Source organism: Cynara cardunculus, assembly GCF_001531365.2.
Source record: "Cynara cardunculus var. scolymus isolate 2C chromosome LG 8, CcrdV1, whole genome shotgun sequence".
Lineage (NCBI taxonomy): Eukaryota > Viridiplantae > Streptophyta > Magnoliopsida > Asterales > Asteraceae > Cynara > Cynara cardunculus.
The window spans coordinates 1,410,463-1,430,945 of NC_037535.1; the positions used below are offsets into that span (position 1 = coordinate 1,410,463).

At 32.4% G+C, this 20,483-nt stretch overlaps 2 protein-coding genes across 3 annotated transcripts; one reads left to right on the forward strand and one right to left on the reverse strand.

Moving 5' to 3' along the window:
* The first annotated feature begins 845 nt into the window (after window positions 1-845).
* LOC112516612 lies at window positions 846-5,747 on the forward strand. 2 transcript variants are annotated; one of them, XM_025123756.1, is made up of 6 exons: window positions 846-1,039; window positions 2,339-2,457; window positions 2,745-2,827; window positions 4,286-4,407; window positions 5,021-5,185; window positions 5,294-5,747. In XM_025123756.1, the coding sequence occupies exons 1-6, from the start codon at window positions 973-975 to the stop codon at window positions 5,581-5,583; spliced, it is 846 nt and encodes a 281-aa protein (XP_024979524.1). In that variant the 5' UTR covers window positions 846-972; the 3' UTR covers window positions 5,584-5,747. The 2 variants fall into 2 exon arrangements, with proteins under 2 accessions (XP_024979524.1, XP_024979525.1); XM_025123757.1 differs by having other exon boundaries at window positions 901-1,027.
* Window positions 5,748-8,743: 2,996 nt separating this feature from the next.
* On the reverse strand, window positions 8,744-11,510 carry LOC112516771 (cytokinin dehydrogenase 2-like). The gene is made up of 5 exons (XM_025124003.1): window positions 10,841-11,510; window positions 10,340-10,467; window positions 9,693-9,938; window positions 9,353-9,621; window positions 8,744-9,041 (listed from the first exon to the last, which is right to left on the reverse strand). Exons 1-5 carry the CDS (start codon window positions 11,508-11,510, stop codon window positions 8,744-8,746), a joined length of 1,611 nt encoding a protein of 536 aa, XP_024979771.1.
* Between the last annotated feature and the right edge of the window lie 8,973 nt (window positions 11,511-20,483).

A 20,483-nucleotide genomic window follows, 5' to 3' on the forward strand; every position in this document is an offset into this window, starting at 1 on the left:
ATGCGAGCCGATTAATCTCAGGGTGACCACCTGCTTTGCAGATAGCCCAGAATCATCGCATTTGAACCTCCGTGGCCACAAGGGGATTTTTATTTCTCCTTGTATTTGAACCTGTGACCTCCTGGTACTTTTGACCTTTGGAGCCAAGCTCAAACCAATCAGACACCAACAAGGGATTAGAATGTATTTGAAATCCAAATCCCCCCAATTTCATTCCATTATTTAAACCAAACGGACCCTTAGATATCTCCAAGAAATTCTCTAATATCCCGTTCCCGGTCAAACCCCAGTAAAACCCCGATCAAACCCTATGAAAAACATATGTTAAATTGAGTCTACCAAGGATCCCTGGCCCCGGTTTGAGTAACATCTCCTAGCCCTGCCCCAGCCTTAGGACCCGTTTTAGCAAGGAATCCCGGTCTCATTTGGATCGGGTGAGCCGAGTTCTCTATCTGATCAGGACACGTCACCGTCCTTATTGACTGCTCATCTAACTTGTTAAACTTGTCAACTATGTATCATAGGGGGGAAAACATTTTTTATTGGATTTCATGATGCAAAATTGACCTAATGCAGGCATTTACCCACTTAATACATGATTATCTTCCAAAAATCTCTAAAAAAATAAAAAATTGAGATATATCTTGAAAACCGTTTATCTAGACGATATGTATATGTGCATACTCATAATTTTAATTTTTAAACAATTTATCTGATATGCACATATACATAAAATTCAAAAAACAACTTTAATTAAATTATCAATATGTATATATACATACCGTTCAGATGAATAGTTACCAAAATATTACTTGTTTTTTTTTTATGTTTTCTAATCCTCCCTCTTTCATTCCTAATAGTGTTTATATAACACCCTCCAATTTCACCAAAACTCCTTCGCTAGATTCTCGATTCAAATCCACCAACCACCACTCTTCTTCCACTAGTATCAGAAGAAAAATTAACCTCAAGATGGCGGCCGCCGGCTCCACCACCGCCTCCGCCACAAACGCCGATCAAAATCCAGGTCAGATTTCAGGTAATCTTTCGACGTCAATTGCAAGTTACCCAAGTAATCTTTTAGGGTTAATTTTCTGAGATGATGAGTAATCCATCACTAGGTTTGATCTTTTAGGACTAATTAACTTCAATTTAGCCATTTGATTTTAGGAACTCATTATAAGTTCGTATATGTGTTTAATTTAGTGTATCTGTTTCTTTCCTTGAATAGCACAGATGTGGTATTCATAATGAATAGTGGTGGAGAAGAAAGTGTTTATGATGGCTTTCAGCATTCACATTCCCACAAATCTGTTCTAAATCGTGAATTCTTGCAAATCATAGTTTGTTTCTGGTTCTTCAGTAAAAACAGATGGTTAATTTGTGTTTCTGGTTCTTCAGTAGAAACCTGGGAAAGCCAGCTATTCATGAATCATTCATTATGAATGTGAACAACTAAAATCATGATACTCATGTATATTTAGGGTTATTCATTATGAATAAGTCATGGAATAGTTGGTTTTTGGGTTCTCAAAATATTTACGGTTGAATTTTTCACGGTGTAAGTAATGGCATATCTTTGTGTAGAGTGTAGACCTTAAACCATCTCAACCATGGTCACCATGGATACTTTGCTATGGGGTTTGGGAGTTAGAGAGATCACTTTTATGTTGTTTCTACTTTTTTTTTATTAACCTGGATATCCATCCCGCTATACGAGCTGACTAATCCCAAGACGACCACCTGCGTTGCAGATTGCCCGGAGTCACCGCATTTGAACCTCCGTTGCCACAAGGGGATTTTTGTTCCTCAATAATACTCCATCCGTCACAAAATAGTTGTCTACGTTTCTATTTTAGTTTGTGTAACGTCCCGGCGGTCCTGTAGCTCAAAACAGCAAACTGACCCAATAACTTTGTATTCAACTTAAAACCATGGCAGAAGTTATTGGATCCACAACTTTGAACTCGGATCTCAAAAATCTACTTTTTCTATACATGTATAATGGGTTGTTCCAGTTTGTCCCAAATGTAGTGTCTGCTTTCAAAAGTAAGTGCCTGCTTTCCAATTATACCGTTAATTATGACATGAAGAAGTTCATTACTCCCTCTATTTGTTAAGGGTAAAATGGTAGTTTACTTAATTAAAAGTATTTGAGAATTTTTTTTTTGATTAACCTGGATATCAACATATCCAACCAGCTATGCGAGCAGACTAATCACAGGACGACCACCTGCTTTGTGGGTAGCCTGGAGTCACCGCATTTGAAGCTCTGTGACTACAAGGGGATTTTTATTTGCATCCAAGATGATTGAAAGCCTTTCTTGCATTGTTTCAGGGATCGAACAAAAGAAAATAATCATACAAAACAATTGCGGCGAGAAACTTGTGGGTTTGTTACACGAAACCGGCTCTAAAGAGATTGTGATCTTATGCCATGGCTACCAATGCACAAAGGTATGCGATTCTTTTTTGGCTGTTTTTTCGTGTTCAAGTTTGTAAATTTTACGTAATATCAAAAGGAGCATAGTTTAAAAAACACAACAAGACTATTGCACCGAATTATATCTGTAAAATGGGTCCTTTGGTTAAATGACCTTTTGACACTGCATTAACAGAAGAATGCACAGAAGGTCATGAATTTAAAAAGCACTTGTCAGGAGACCGCTTTATATTGAATTTTAATGTTCCATACACATGATATTGATTTTGGGACGATCATCATGAGTATGTTCGATTTTCAGGATCATAGTCTGATTACGGACCTTGCATCTGCAGTGGAAAAACAAGGGATCAGTGTATTCCGCTTTGATTTTTCCGGAAACGGGTAAGTCCGTTGTGTTACGAACATGCATTTTGGTTTCTGTCATCTTTTAAAGTGCGGTTGGTACACTGGACAGGACAGAATAAAGATCATTGTTCCATGTTTGGCAGAACTTTTATGTGGAACACGCGTGTTCCACCCCCACCTCATGGAACAAGGTGGAACAGCCTTATGTTTTACCAATATAACCTCAAAATAAAACCTAATTTTCTTCTAAAACATCAAATAGGTCTTCTTCTTTACATTTTATTCATTCTTTAAATTTTATTTATTGTATTTTATGCTCTTTATACTTTCACTTTACTGTCCTCAAAATATTATCTTTCAATAGTTTCTATATTTTTATTAATTTATATGATTTATTAAATAGTAATAATAATAAAAAAATATAGCAAAGGTATAAAATAAAAATTGGAAACTACATAAACTTTTTGTTTTGGTGTCATTTTAATCGCAGCTTTAAATGATATATTTTGTTATAAAAAATATTTATTTTATTATAACTAATAAATTACATAATTAATCAATATATATATATATACACACACACAACTCATTAGGGGTAAACTGTCATTTTATCTGTTTTGTCTTGCCAAATACTGAACAACTATTTGGTCCTGTTCTATCCTGTCTGGATACTAACGCACCCTTAGGGGCCGTTTACCAAGTGCTTACCAGCAAGACGACCCACCCTCACTTACCTTATCGGGTAACATTCTCGACCATTGTTGGTAAACGTCTTTTACCCAGTAAACGCTTTACTGGTAAGAGTTTAGTAAACGACCCCTTACTCTCTTAGTTCAAAAAGAGAAAGCGGTACAGTTTGACCTTTTAAGGTCGAATACACTAATTCTCGACTTCAAAGGTGGTATGAATCCTCTTTTGTTTCAAGAAATCGTCTAATCACACACGGAACGTAATACACATACTATAAATAGAAACACTTCATACTAAAACTTGCATCAAAATCACTATCAACTTTTAAGATAAATGCTTAGTTGTTTTGAAGTTCATATATTCACATGTGAATGGAGGAAACAAGTAGATATGAATAAGGGTTCAAAACGGCTTAGAAATGATATGTTTCTTGAAAAACGTTTGTTGCATGAAACCATAACTGCTCACTAAGCTTAAAGCTTACATATTCCATGAAACTGACATCCATGAAGCGTTACTGTTTCTAATAGCCGTATGTATGTTAGGCTATTGAACGGATATTTATAACGTTTCCGCATATGTGAAGTTTACGATAATATAGTCGGACTACGATTATTATATGTATGACGTTGGTCGTTATGAAATTTTGAGTTCGTATACGGTTTATAGCAAGGGTGACGGCACCCGGGGATTCGGGCTCTTTTAATAACTCTTTTATGACGAGTAATATATTCCAACTCGTAAGTCAAATTGCGTTTCTTTTCTGACCATTCGATCTAATAGTAAGCAATTGATGTATTTTAGTGAAAGTGAAGGCTCGTTCCAATTTGCTAACTATCATAAGGAGGTCGACGACTTACATGAAGTAGTCCGACACTTTACTAAAGCGAATCGTATTGTAACTGCAATCGTTGGACATAGTAAAGGTATGTCATCTTGAACTTTACCGAAAGCCCGGTCCAAGCCCGGCCCGAAAAAATCCGGGCCAAGCAAGCCTGTGCTTAAAGCCCGATCAATCCAAATCTTTTTCAAGGCCTGGTTAAAGCCTGGCCTGAAAAAGCCCCATTGGGCCTATTTTCACACCCAAACCCGGTATAGGCCTGAAAAAGTCCGGGCGTAGCAAGCCTGTTCTTAAATCCCGATCAGGCCAATTCTTTTTCAAGGTCCGGTTAAAGCCCGGCCTGAAAAAGCCCGATCGGGCCTACTTTCACACCCAAAGCCTGGTATTTGGCCTGAAAAAGTCCGGGCATAACAAGCCCAAAAACTTCAAGGCCCGGTTAAAGCACGGTTTGAAAAAGCTAATTGGGCCTATTTTCACACCTAAAGCTCTGTATAGGCCCAAAAAAGCCTGGGTGTTTTTGCTTACTGAAAACGGGCATGGAAGGCCCGGGCCTTATGCATCTGTAGTGTACATCATACTCCCGAGCCCACCTGCGGGTGGGATATACTTGGCTCGATTGGTTTATTTATTTCCAACTTCTTATTATGTGTGTGATGATCGCTCCTAACTTGATTGTTATCGGGAAAATCTTTTTACAGGTGGGGATGTGGTGCTCTTATACGCATCTTTACATCGTGATGTCCAGACCGTTGTCAACGTGTCGGGTCGTTGTAGTTTGGACAGGGGAATCGAGCAGCGTTTGGGAGATAACTATTTGGAAAGAGCCAAACGAGACGGCTATATCGATGTCAAATCCGGAACAGGTTAGCCATCTACAATCATGATATGCGTATATTTACGATAATAACCTTCTGACAGATTTAAAAACACAATGTTGCTCGATTTATATAGAATTTCAACTGTTTATGTAGGAGAAGTGTTGCTTCATGTGACTGAAGAAAATCTGATGGAACGTTTGAACACGAACATGCATGAAGCGGGACTTAAAATCGACAAAGATTGTCGGGTTTTGACCGTTCATGGATCAGCCGATGATATCATCCCGGTTGAAGATGCGTCGGAGTTTGATAAGATCATAAAGAACCACAAAATACGAATCATCGAAGGGGCTAACCATGTCTACAAAAGACACCGAGACGAATTAGTTTCCGCCATTTTGCCGTTCATAAAGGATGGTATCGATAGCAACGACAAACAGTAGACCATGAACCTAATTCGCGTTGTTTGTCAATCATTAAAACTTCGCTTGCACCAACAGTTAGCATGATTGTAATAAGTCGAGTTCCGTTTTCACGAAGCCCACTTCGGTTTTCGAGCTCGCGACACTAATGACATTCTATCCCGAAACATTCATCTCGTCTAAAATCGACTGTTATGATCATGTTGCGGTAATAGCAATGCGGGTTCAGATATTGGCACCGTGTCGTATATGTGAAATTTACGACATGGTAAAGCTATTTCAAGTTTCCCTATTTGACGGTTTTAAATTTCACCCAAAATAAGGAGTACGCGTAAGTATTTGACACATATTGCCGTATATGACAAGGATCGAGTCTTTTCCGTTAAATGTTTAACGGATATAATACGCTTACCAACAATTCATTTTGGTGGTCGAGAATATTAAATAATAAGGTGAGGGAGGGTAATTTCTTTTGCCGGTAGTGGTGATGAGTTATGTAATTTTAGTTGGTTGTTTGGTAGTTGCTGAATGGTTTGGTGCAAAAAATGATTAAGAGACTCTTATGATATAGTGCAAAATGAAATATAATTGTTTGGTAATTGTTTACAATAAAATTAGGGCACCGAATGGTTAAGGGAGACACATGATACAAAATCAATCGGAGAGTTTTAAAACTATTAAGAGACAAACTTATTTTTGTCAAACAATATTCATCTTTTAACGATTCAGATGTTTTCTCTTAATGAAACTATTAAGAGGTAAACAAACAACCATTTTTCTTGTTTTTTAGAGTAAATAACATTTTTTGTCCATATGGTTTGTTAAAATTGCGACTTTCACCTCTATAGTTTTGAAATTGCAATTTTCGTTCATATCATTTGTAATTTATTATTATGGAGTTGTTTGTTTACCTCTTAATAGTTTCATTAAGAGACAGTCTTTGAATCGTTAAAAGATGAATCTTGTTTGACAAAAAAAAAATTGTCTCTAAATAGTTCTAAAACTCTCTGAATGATTTTGTATCTTGAGCCTCCCTTAATCATTCAACGTCCTAATTTCATAGTAAACAATTACCAAACAATTATATTTCATTTTGCACTATATCATGAGAGTCTCTTAATCATTCTGACGATTTAAATCATTCAACAACTGTCAAACAGTCTTAAAGAACTTCAAGTTAAAAATAATTGCAATGTGAATTACAGTGGTTCATACCCTTTGTCTTAATCCACTTTCTCAAGTCTATCTCGAAACATTTTTGTACGTATTAGCATAAGGAAACAGTCGTCGGTGAGAACGAAAAAAACCAAAAGTCTACATACCGAAAATCACGATCGTTTGAAAAAAAAAACAGTTGTTGCATGAAAACAAATAAACATGCAACACATGCCGATATCTACACGATTCAACACAAATGGATGTCTAAAAGACTCAACGCCGCGTTCCACATCATTTAATTCAACATAACATGCCTTAAACATGACTCAAAGCCAAGTTTTACTGTTTCAGACTTGACTTTCAGAACAAATAAATAAAACTGATTTTTCTTTTCAAAAGAACGTTAATTTTTTCTCAAGGTAATATGTTTGACAATTAACGACCCACACAAAGTCAAAAGACTATACTATCAAGATTTTCTTTGATCGAAAGCTTCTCGGAATAAAATACTGATCTTCAAAAAACTGTTGCGTGAACTTCATATTTTTCTCAAATTAAGAATTCCTAAAACAGTTATGAGCATATAAGCTCGTTAATACTAGGGATTTTGTCGATTATTAACAGGGACGTTCCAATCTTTTTGGAGGCTCTGTTGCATCCAGAACTTTTTATGGCATTGCATAAGAGATATCAGCATATATATATATATAGGGGAGCGTTCAAATAAAAACCATTCAATTTGTAAAAACCGTGAAAACCTCATTCAACCAATCATATTTTTTCATTTTGTTTATTTTTCTGTAACTATGAGAGGTTGATTAACCATTTTTATTGTGGAGGGTGTTAATCATGGATATTATCGTCTTTATTATTTTAATTTTAGAGAAATACATGAAACAGTTTTATTAAAATTTCATTAAATATTATATGAAACAATTTCATAACCATATATGAAACAAATTCATCAAAAATAGTATTATATGAAACAATTTCACAAGATTAAACAATGAAATCGACGTATGAGGACGGTTTGTACGGTTTGTACAAATGAGGGTGGTTTTCATTTGATCGATCATCTCTCTCTCTCTCTCTCTCTCTCTATATATATATATATATATATATATATAAAGCAAAAAAGGACGCTAATCCTAAACAATCAACAATCTGAACCTAACCTAAACCTAAAATCATTAATAGTTCATATCTAAACCTAAACAATTTGGGCTATAACTTTACACAGATTGATGAAAATGCCCTAAACATATGTAAAATTGGGCCCCAAAATTTTGAATGCCCTATTCAAAATCTCACATTTAACATGTTAAGGGACGACCCTGATTATCAAAACACTGTCAACATTTGCATCAATAAATGTGATACATGCTAAAAATACCAATAATAGTTTTATGTTTATGCAAACATGTTTATTATGTTTTAAACAACTTGTAATTTCGCATAAAAGCTGGCGTTGTAACTTTTTGGAACATCTATTCTTTAGAGACCTATACGAATTAGGGTTTAATTGTATCGGAAACAAAAACTCTGCTATGATACCATGATGAATATAAAAAAGTAATTTCCAAATAACGGATCTTCAATTCAATCGGAAATATTATACTGGTATTTTACATACAAGGCCGTATATATATATATATATATATATATATATATATATATATATATATAGACCGACATTACAATAAACCCTACAAGAAACCATACGATATTAACCCTATAAATTAAATTTAAAAGAAACTAAATTTAACTTTTTATTATACACGTAATGCAACGTAGAGGGATCAGTTCGAATAAAAAGATTAAATATTATGAGAAGGTATGAATGAAAAATTCACATGTGAATCACTGGAAAAATCAAAATGACTATGCATATGTGAATAGATTGTACAAATTATTCATAGGGGGTCGTATATGCATTTTCAAATGGATTTTTTCAACAATTCACATGTGAATATCTTCTTCTTACCTTCTCATTATATTTAGCCTTTTTATTTTAAATTTTTTTTTAATGAGAACTAAAAATTCTTTGTCCAGGAGACAAAATCATTTTAGGATCGAATTGAGCTTTCCTTTCTTGAAAGACCTTCCATTTATTGCCAAAATGCTTCATCCATTCTTCTTTCTTTCGATAATGTGGAAAGTATTGCTTAATCTTGATCCCGGATTTATCACAAAATCGTAAAATCTCGTCGTTTTGTTCTTCGATAATCGACTGATCAACGGCACCGCCAGCTGAATGCAATAAGCCGACCGTGTAGAACATCTCTTCATCGGGTATAATTGCCGACGATTGATCTTCCCACCTGAAAAAGATCCAAGAAATTAAAGCACAAATGGGAGATCAATTAACTAAGAAAGCTAAATATGATGAGAATGTAAGAATAGAAGCTTAGGAGAAAAGATTCACATGTGAATAATTAAAAAAACCTATTTGAAAATGCATATGTGAATTCACATTGAATAATAATGTAACATATGCATCTTTAAATAGATTATTTTTAAGATCTTTTTAATGATTCACATGTGAATATTTCTTTAACGTTCCCTTCTTGTATTTTCATGATATTTAGTTTCTTATTTGAATCGACCCTTATACGATACGATTGATTATTACATTATTCGGTTCATTGGGTAGACAAGAAAGACCCCGGAACTCTTGCTTTGTTTCTGAATAACTTCGACGAAAACTCCTTGATTAAAATCCATTATTCGAGATCGTGGCACGAAGAGATTTAGCCATGGATGAGCGACATTCCATTGCCCGATTGCTTCGAGCTCGAGCTCTTCATTTCTTACCCGATTCAGAAATTCAAAAAACGACGTATCTTTCTTGAAAATAAATCCAGATTTGAAGCTTAATGCTGTAAATATCATTTCAAGTTCCTGAAATAATAAAATTATGATCAGAAAAAAAGTAAGATTTCGATTTCAAAATCATTCGTATGCGTACTAACCTCATCGATGGTGGTAATGTTATGATCATCGTAATACTTGACGGCTTCTAAGCAGTATAAAATGCCGTTTTCGGACGCTAAAGAATTAATCGTGGATCCATCGGAAGGTAAGAAGAAGTTGTTTGCAGGACTATTTTTAGTGATCAAGAAGCCTTCTACATAATCAAGTCCAGGAATCGAGATCAAATGTTCTTGATCGTTCGTGAAGTTGGAAAAATCTTCGTAAATCATCCGTACCCATTTCACCTACGACACGTAATAACAAGAAATCAACAAACAATATCTCGAATTCATGCCATATATGGATCATATATTTATCAATCCATGAATGCATGTATGAATGTATACCGCAATTTGTTTTGTTTATCGGCATGTTTCTAGTAATCATTCAAGTTCATTTCGTGTTATTAGACTACTTTTTAACAAAAACCCTCGACTCTGAAACCATGATAGAATATCTGGAATCTCGTCATATTACTGTACAAACGAACTATTGAGAGAAGAAGAAAGATTCCAAACGTGTATGTATATAGAAAAAAAAAAGAACTGATCTAAGTCTAACCGATATGGGATTCTAACAGATCGAATATATATATATATATATATATATATATATATGATTAAGTTGAAGATGAATATGATCTTACTCTATTTGGTGCCTTGTCAAGAACAATTCTTGCCCTAGTAATGATCCCAAACTGGCCAAGACCTCCAAGAACAGCATAAAAGAGATCAGAGTTCATACTCTTGGAGCAACTCACCAACTCCCCTTTTCCTATAAATATATCACCAAATCAAATTTAACTTCATAAAGTGATCATATATATATATATATATATAGAGAGAGAGATGATCTATATATATATATATATATATATATAGATCATATATCACTCATAGCATGCTACGTGTCCCTCTTCGGTATAAATATTCATAATGAATATTAACACATTCATATATATGAATAATCATGATGAATATGAATGTGTTCATCGTTCATCATGAATCTCAACATTTTCGTAAGTATGTCATGTGTCGTGCTGTGGACGGTCCCGGTTCCTAATGAAAATTAGGTTCCTAATGCTAATGGACCAGCTCCTATAGATAGATATATAGATATAGTAATATATATATATATATATACATACCAGTAAGAACATCTAATTCATGAACATTGCTGATCTGAGGACCATGGCGGAATGTCTGTCCACTAATCCCTGCATTCGAGAGTGTACCACCAACAGTAAGATACAAATAATCCGTCCACGAAACGGGTGCGAGTCCATGATCAAGCGTCGTTCGCAACACATCAATCCAGAGCTGTTCACCTCCAACATCAGCATAAAACCCTAAAGAAACATCCCAAGAAACCCTAATCCCAACATTCCCATCAACACCACCACCCCTACTACTATTCAAAGACGTCATTTCCACCACCACCCCATCTTTCGCCATCGCCTGACCCCTCACCGAATGGCCGTTGCCACGCGCAGCAATCGTGAACGGAGACGAAGAGTTATACGACGATTTCACAAGGTGGGCAATATCAGAAATGGAGGAAGGATTAAGAACACCAAAAGGGAGGTCTTGAACTATTTCACCATAGTCAGAAGATGCTGTTATGATGCAACTGGGGTCTGTACATAGGGAACTTGCTAGGGTTTCATTTGGGGATGATGATGGTAATGATGATGATGATGATGATGATGGTAATGATGAAGTTTTCAATCCCCATCTTACTGAAGTTCCTGGTGTCAAACAGGTTACAAGTATGAATAAAGAAAGAAGGTATGCATGAAGTAGATGAGGCTGAGCCATGAGAGCTTAATGGATACTTGAAAGCTTAAAGATGAAGTTGATTTAGAATTGAAAATAAGAGTATATATAGAAATGGGAAGTTGCATGGGCTGAACCCAATAAGTCAAAAATTAATGTAACTTCAATGTAATTAAAGAAGATACCTTTGAGTAAATAAAAATACTAAGACTTTTTGTTATTATCTCAAAAAAGAAATTACAATTTGTATAGTTTGATGTTAACCACCATTTTAAGATATATTTTATATAATTAAAAGTGTTTCTTCCAAGAAATTAAATAATATATATTAAATTAAATAATAATATATTTTGATGTTCAATATACTGTATTATAAAATATTTGACAAAAACTCTTAAAACTCATTTTTTTATGCATTAAGTATTCTTTATTGATGCATATTATTTAAAATTCAAGATTACAAGTAAACTGTGTGTAGGTACAATTGATTAAAGCTTGGTGTTTGAATTTATGTAACTAACTACAGATAAACATAATTAAATAGAGAATAAATATCTCATTTTAAATATAAAGTATAATTAGGATAATCATTTAGTTCTAACAAAATGCTTAATTATTATTTTTATAAAAAATTATATTAAAGCAAAAATAAGAAATTTACACCCAAAAAAAACGAAAAATTTAAAATTATTAGTTTGGTACTAATATTAATATATATTTTTCAAATTTTATGATATCTTCGTATTTATATTTTATTCAAAAATAAAAAAAAATATCGTTTTCTCAAAACCACATGAAACTGTATTATAACAAAGACTGAGACAAAAACAAACGAAACATTAATATCGAGATGTATCTTGCTACATTGCGCGAGTACCCTTCTAGTAACTATAAATACTTTTTTTTATTAACCTAGATATTCAGTCCGCTATGTAATCTGATTAATTCCATAACCACCATTCGTTCAAAGTCACTGCATTTGAACCTCTGTGGCCACAAGGGGATTTTTATTAATTCTCATTGGATTCGAATGTGGGATCTTCAGACACTTTTGATCTTATCTTTTACAATATTTATCATGAATAATACATAAAATAGTTGATTCCTCAATTCTCATAATCCCATTAAATAATAATACACAAAACAACAATTAATAATCGTAGCATGGACACCCACAGAAATTGAGAAAGTCTTGTGGGATTAAATTTGATGTGGGGTATTTTAAACACTTGGTGTTGACAATTCAATTTTAATAATATTTTATTTTTAATTATAAGAGAAGGCTTTCCAAATATAGAAATCAAGATCAACATGATTTAATACACATATTAATTTCTTTGCCTTTTCATTAATTCCTATTTTTAATTAATTAATTAATTAATCATTTTCTTTAAAAAAAAATTACAAAATTAATCATTTATATAAATTTATACGTCAGTTTTCATAAACCGTTTCATATATAAAACAACATGTTTCAAAATACAGTATTTTATACAATATTTTTTTGTATAATTTGAATGAGAAACTTTTACAAATAGACGAAAAACGGGTTCACATCAGTTAATTAATTCATATGTGAATCAGTTAATTAAGGTTCATATGTGACTCAGTTAATTAGTTCATATGTGAATCGCAGTTGGGTTTATTTTAACAAAATTATATTTTTGTATAATTTTAGTGAGACACATATATAGCTTTTTTTAATTTTTTTCCAAAAATAAATTAAAGAGAAAAAAAAAAAAGAAATGATAATTAAAAATAGAGAGGGTTATATATGTAATTACGTACACGCAAGCCCTACCAAAAATACAAAAAATCAACGTTGTTTAAAACTATGTGTGTATTCTCTCCCTCTACATCGACATCTACATATTTTGCACGTGTTTTATTATTATTACATATTTTGTATTAAAATAAATGTTTATAAATGTGTATTAATCTGAAAATGAATAATTTATAATTATATTATTTTTTTATTTTTTTATTTATATAAAATCTGGCTATAATATAGCAAACCAAAAACTGTGAACAAATTAAAACTAACCAATTCATACAATTTAAAATATCAAATTCATACAATCTAACTTGCGAGAATGGTCAAATATCATATGATTACTTAGTAAAATCACATGTGATACAAACACGTTGCGTTGACCAGCCGTCGCAACTGCTAGTTTTCCTGCGACCTTGGTTTTGTTGACCAAGTGTCCCACATGTGATTTCATTCTAGAATCACATATGATTTAACCATTCTCGTAAGTTGACCGATTTCTTGTATGATCCTCCATATATATATATATATATATATATATATATATAAACGAAAACGTTAAATATTTAAGAGCATAAGAAAAATGTCATTAATATATAAAATCATATATGATTCACGTACAAAATCATATATTGATACATACATATATATATATATATATATAGAGAGAGAGAGAGAGAGGGGGGGGAGAAAGAAGAAGGGCGTTCAAACGAGAATATGTTTCAAATGCAACTCATTATATTTGTATAACCAATGCAACCTAATAAATTGAAATATTTATGGAAATGATGAGAGTTCATTTATTATGATTTAAATATTTATGGAAATGATGAGAGTTCATTTATTATTAATTATGATCAATACTTTATATTATGAAATAATCAAAATTTCTATGAAATTACATATTTATCAAATTAAATGGACGGTTGAGGTTAAGTTGTGTTGGTTGTACAAATGTAAGGGGTTGTATAATAACTCACCTTTCTCTCTCTCTCTCTCTCTCTCTCTCTCTCTCTCTCTCTCTCTCTCTCTATATATATATATATATATTATATATGGTGTATTTTGTGGACCCTCAGTATATTAAATTCCATGACAACAGTTTTGAATACATAATTAAACTTATGAACTACACATGCTTCAACTTTGTACAGCAAAACCGTTATGTACCAATCATATCTTCTCAAAACAAAAATTATAATATTATATATATATATATAGATATATATATATATATATATATACTTAGGTTGTTCTTATTAGACTCGTGAGATCACATTTTTACACTTCAAATTTCATCTTTTTGTTGTGAAGGTTCAGATTCTTTTTACCTTCACCATGTTTTGTTGTAAAGATTCAAGTGTAAAAATGTAGTCTCATGAAAACAGATTGATCTCACGTGAATTCAACCTATATGTGTGTGTGTGTAGAGGGAGGATCAAACGAAAACGGTACATATTTAAAAGAACAAAAAAACAGGCAAATCACATGTAATTTTACACTAATTTCACATACAAAATACATATACATGATTCAGGCGATCTTACCCGGCGACTTGAAGATGCAGCCACAAGTCGCTCGGACACTTTTTTTTACCATCAATGTAAAATCACATGTAATTTTGCATATGATTTGCTCGTTTTCATGTTCTTTTAAATAGGGATCGTTCTCGTTTGATCATATTTCTCTCTCTCTCTCTCTCTCTCTCTCTCTCTCTATATATATATATATATATAAGATATTAAAGACCTTTAACATTAACTAGTTTTTGGTCTGCATTGTCCGGTGACAATAAATTTGTTAATAAAGTATTAAATCAGAGATAAAATAAAACATAATTCCTTAGTTAACAATTATTGAAAATGACCGTGTTTTCATAGTTTTAATTAAAGCATTGAAATGTGGTGTTCGGTTTGATTATCCCACATTGGTAAAAAAAAAAAAAACTAAAACGAGTTAACAGAAAGATATCCCCTTCTTACCAAAGGGACTTTGGTCTAGTGGTATGTGAGTCATTGGCCTCCTAGGAAATCAAGGGTTTCAAACATCACCAAAGATGAGAAAAGGTGTGTGAGTTTATTTGTTCTATTAGTTGTATATATATATTATATATTTTAAAAAGATATCCCTTTCTTTGATGTACATATTTTATTCTTATAATCTTTCATATTTCAACCATTGTGATATAATAAAAAAAAACAACCAAAACCGGTTTGAAGGATGTCAATTAAATTAATCCTATGATTTCAAATCCGGACAATCCAGTAAACCAAACATGGGATTGGAATGGATTTGAAATGCAAATCCCCCCAAATCTATTTCATTCCTTCAAACCAAACGAAACCTAAGAAATTTTTGATGATTACTTTTTTTTTATTGTCATGTAAAAAATTCAGTATATATTGATGTAAATATATATATATATATATATATATATATATATAGTCATTTCAATTTATTAGTTTACTGTATTTTATTACTGATCTGTTGATACATCAAGAAATATCTGTTTAAAACAATGTTCAGGAACTTAATCACTCAAAATGTAAAACCTTATTGGGTTTCAGTTTTAGAAAGTTTAAAGATAGATTTATTTATTTATTTTCTTATAAAAAAATAAAATTAGTGCATTTAAAATTAAATAAAAAAAATATAAACAGATTTTGCATGTTTTAAATGCAACTTTACATTTCACATCAAAAGATTAAATTCCACACCAATCGGGGTGAGTTTTTATTGAATGTCAAAGATTTTCTTGATCGACATGTTATCTTTTTCATGTCAAAGATTTTCTTGATCTTCATGTTCTTTATGTCAAATATTTTCAGAATCTGGTATTGGACCAGTTATTTGGACGATACGTGGAAATCCCAGAATCAGATCCAGAACCAGAAGTAGTAGTAAGTCTGATAATCTATAAAAAACATGGATTTATATAAATTTTAATTATTTATATGAGTCATTATACACACAGATGTGGGGGATATCTGTGTGAGAATAATGGTTGTGATGAGAACACGTTAAAGCATTTAAATGAGTTAATTACTTGATCTGACTTCATTTTCCTTCGACTATCTTCAATACCTTAAACTAATACATATATCTTAAAATTGATGAACACTCTAATAATCATTCATTTGTCATATTATGCACATGTGCATAAAAATAATTTGTTCGGTATGCACATATACATAAAGGTAATCCGTCAGGTATGCACATGTGCATAATATCCAGGAAATGTTTTCAAGTATTTTTATGTATATCTGCATACCAAACAAATGAATGATTATTAGGGTGTTCTTTAGTTTTTTATTTTTTTAATTATAGTTTTCTTGAGCTAGATATATATAGAGAGAGGGGGGAGTCAGGTTCTGGAGAAAAACACAAAAATTGAAAAACTAAGAAACACTTTAGTAGCTATTTATCTTTACGATATGCACATATATATACAAAAAGATAAACGGTTATTAAAATGTTCTTATTTTTTTCATTTTTAAAGATTTTTTCTTAAACTTGGGGTGTGTGTGTGTGTGTGTGTGTATATATAGGGTTGGGTTCACGTAAGACGAAGGGTTTTTCGTGAGACCCGTAAGACCGATTTATGTTCATTGATCAACTTTATAATCTAATGGTCTAAAGTTGCACGGTGACAATTTTGTGATTATTGAGAGGTCTCGTGACAATTTTGTGATTATGAATGTTCAAATTGTAGATCTAATCCAAGGGTTGAGAATTGGTCTTGGGATCATGTGAGACCAAGTGTTTTTCGTGAAACCCGTAAGACCAATTCTCAACCCTTGGATTAGATCTACAATCTGAACATTCATAATCACAAAATTGCCACGAGACTTCTCAATAATCACAAAATTGTCACCGTGTAACTTTAAACCGTTAGATCATTAGCTTATAAAGTCGATCAAAGAACATAAATTGATCTTACAGGTCTCACGAAAAACCATTAATCTCACGTGAACCCAACCCTCTATATATATATATATATATATATATATATATGATGGGTTTTTTATTAAATCAAATCCACATCATCATGGAACTAAAAAAAGAACAACAAAATGGTTCCAAGAAAGATTTGAAGTGTCCCCTTGTACCCATTGTTATGGAGTGTGGGGTCCAAAGGGGTGGCCATTTTTGTGAAAGATCCTTTAATAATCAATAAAGTCTAAGATTTTTATAGATCGTATGAAATTTATCAACCCTCGATACGAAATCAAGAAAGAAAGAGACATGTATGAATTTGCATTGTTCGATGCCAACGAATCGTCATCAAAGATTTTGCTTACATAAATTCCGTTCAAAATCTTATAAAGAATCTTGTGTATCAGTATCAATGATTCAAAAAGATCTGATTTCATGTGAGTAACAATTCTTCGTCCTCTAAATTGAGTTGAATAAATTGATGTTGAAAATGACAATGCATTATTAAAAGATTTCAATGTTTTATTTTGGTACTGTAAACCTTTTATTTAAGCCAGATTTTTAGTAACAGTTAATTCAGTAAGCAATCGATAGTTATTCGAATGAAAATGTGTTTTTGAAAGTTGGGTCAGTATAAGTTATATTTAATTTGATATCTGATGAATCAAAACGGATACAGTTTTAGAAATCAGATCATTAGGAGATGGTTCACTACAACAAAACAGATCATGTGGGATTATATCTAATGGGACTTTAAGTTTATAAGATCAAAAATGAACGGTTTATTTAAAAACATTACAGTAAGTGGTTAAAATACGACCGAACAGGTTTTATTTATGAAGTTGGACAACCTGATATGAAACGCAAGTAAAAATCGTCCTATTAGCCTTTTTATATAACATTATGAACATGAAAAACTAATACGACGATTTTTCAAAAGTCGCCTATAAGTATTTAATATTTATATGTATATGACAAATAGAACAAATAAACTCACACACCCTTCTCACATTTGGTGAGGTTTGAATCTTTGACCTCCTAAAAGGCCAAAAACTCACATACCGTTAGGCCAAAAAGACCCTTTGGTCCTAAAACCAGTTTTATTGTAATGGTCTACATAATTTTTTATTTTCATTATTAAATAGTTTTTAAATATTTAATTCATTTAAATATTTTATAAAATAATAAATTTTTAAATAGTTTAAAAATCACATCCCACAAATCAAAGATGAAAGAATGGCATCATCAAATTATCTTGAAAAGATTTAGATTACATCATTCATACATAGACTTTAATTTCTAATTTTCCTTTTATTTATTTATTTATTTATTTAGTTATTTATTTTCTTGAAAATAATAATTGCATCGACTTGACTTTTGTTTTTTTTCACTTTCATTTAACCATTTGCATTGTGAAGAATGAAGATGCAATGTACCTAAAGAACCTTCTTCTCTCAACATTGTTTGTGTTTTTTTTTAATAGACAGTTCGAAGTCAGCGTATTTGAATCTCCGTGATCATAAGGGGATTTTTATTTCTCCTGGTACTTTTGACCTTTGGAGTCAAGCTCAAAGCAATCAGGCACCACCCTTATGGTTCATTGTTTGTGTTTTTAGGTTTTATTTTTATGGTTTTATATGGTTGATAAGATACCGAAAAAAGTGATTGATTTTATGGAGCTTAAAAGATTGTACGTATATAGTAACGGTTTAGAAAGTTGTAAATTTGAACCAAAGAGTCAACGGCTCAGCAGTATCGGGTTGACTGGTAGAGTTAACTTCTCATGAGGTCAAGGATTCAAACCTCCATCTAGGAGCCTTTATGTATTGTCAGGTTTTTTTTCGAAATACGTCTCTTGTAATTAAAAAAACATGTTTCTTCCATTTATGAAAAAACTCTCTTAAACAAAAACATTTTCAATCTATACAGATAGAATAATCCACACAGACAACTTTATCAGTATAAGATTTAATAGAAAATCAACCAAACATCCTCTAACCAGATATCATTAGGCCAAGGACTCTTTTGTATATGCAGTAATAATTTATACTATTGAGTTTTAAGACATCTACATTAATAAACAATACATAATACTTAATAATTAGAGTCCCTATTTGTTGCCAAATTCTTGAATGTTTTGTTTGATTTTATGAATAAAAGTTTGTTTCAAACTTCTTTTTTTTAGAGTCTACTAACCCCAGGACGACCATCCGCTTTGCGGGCAGCCCGGAGTCACTGCATTTGAACCTCCATGGCCACAAGGAGTTTTTTTATTCCTCCTCATATTCGAACTTGGGATCCTCAAACACTTTTGATCTTTGAAGCACAAGTTTAAACCAATCAAACACCATCCTTATGGTTTATTTCAAACTTTCTACAATGGTTAAGAATTTTTAAAATGTAAATCAGATATTTCAAAAAATGATATCAGTTCAGTTTATCAGTCGAGTTGCTCGCAACTAGAACAAACCACACAGATACCCGAAAAAACAGATATAGTTCATACTTAGATTTTTAATAGTCATAAGTTAGATTTTTTAGGTCAACAAGAAATCTAACCATATCTAAGAAGATGAATTCCAAGATTTCCTTTATATTACACACCAAAATGAGAAGAATATTCCACCCAAGAAAGACCAATTCATGTCTACCAAGAGATTTTTTGGCATCTCTCATCTTCTTGGGTCAAAGTCAAACATACAAAAAAGATGAACAAAGAAGAAAGATCCCACCATTACTCCATATCTTTCTTCTGTCCCCTTGATGTTATGTGTCCACATTGTGGTCCAAGAAATTAAAACAGAAGTTGTGGCTGTATTCATAATGAATGATCATTACATCATCTTCCACAAGCACACATCATCATGCTGGTTCTGGTTCTTAATCTTATGAGCATACAGGAGTTGACCATTTGCAGGTCAAACCCTTCATTTTTTTTCCTGCTCTCAAATTAAAACTAAGATGATCTTGACTGTAGATATGGTTATTGATATGCACAATGAATAGTGAATCGTGTACGTAAAGGGTTGTTTAGCTAAACGACCTTCTGACAAGATTCGACCATTTGCATGTCAAACCCTTCATTTCTGCTCTCTAAACTTATTCGGTCTACTATACATGATTCTTTGGTAGTAACTTAATGATATATAAGCTTCTAGGAGGAGCTTTATGCAGAAAGCCAAAAAAAATTCAGACTTGTTCCTCCCAATTAAAAAACACACGTTCATTCCCTCTATGGAGAAAACTCTCCCAAACAAAAAAACCTTTCAACTCTATACAGACAGCTTTATCCATCCAGGACTTGAAAA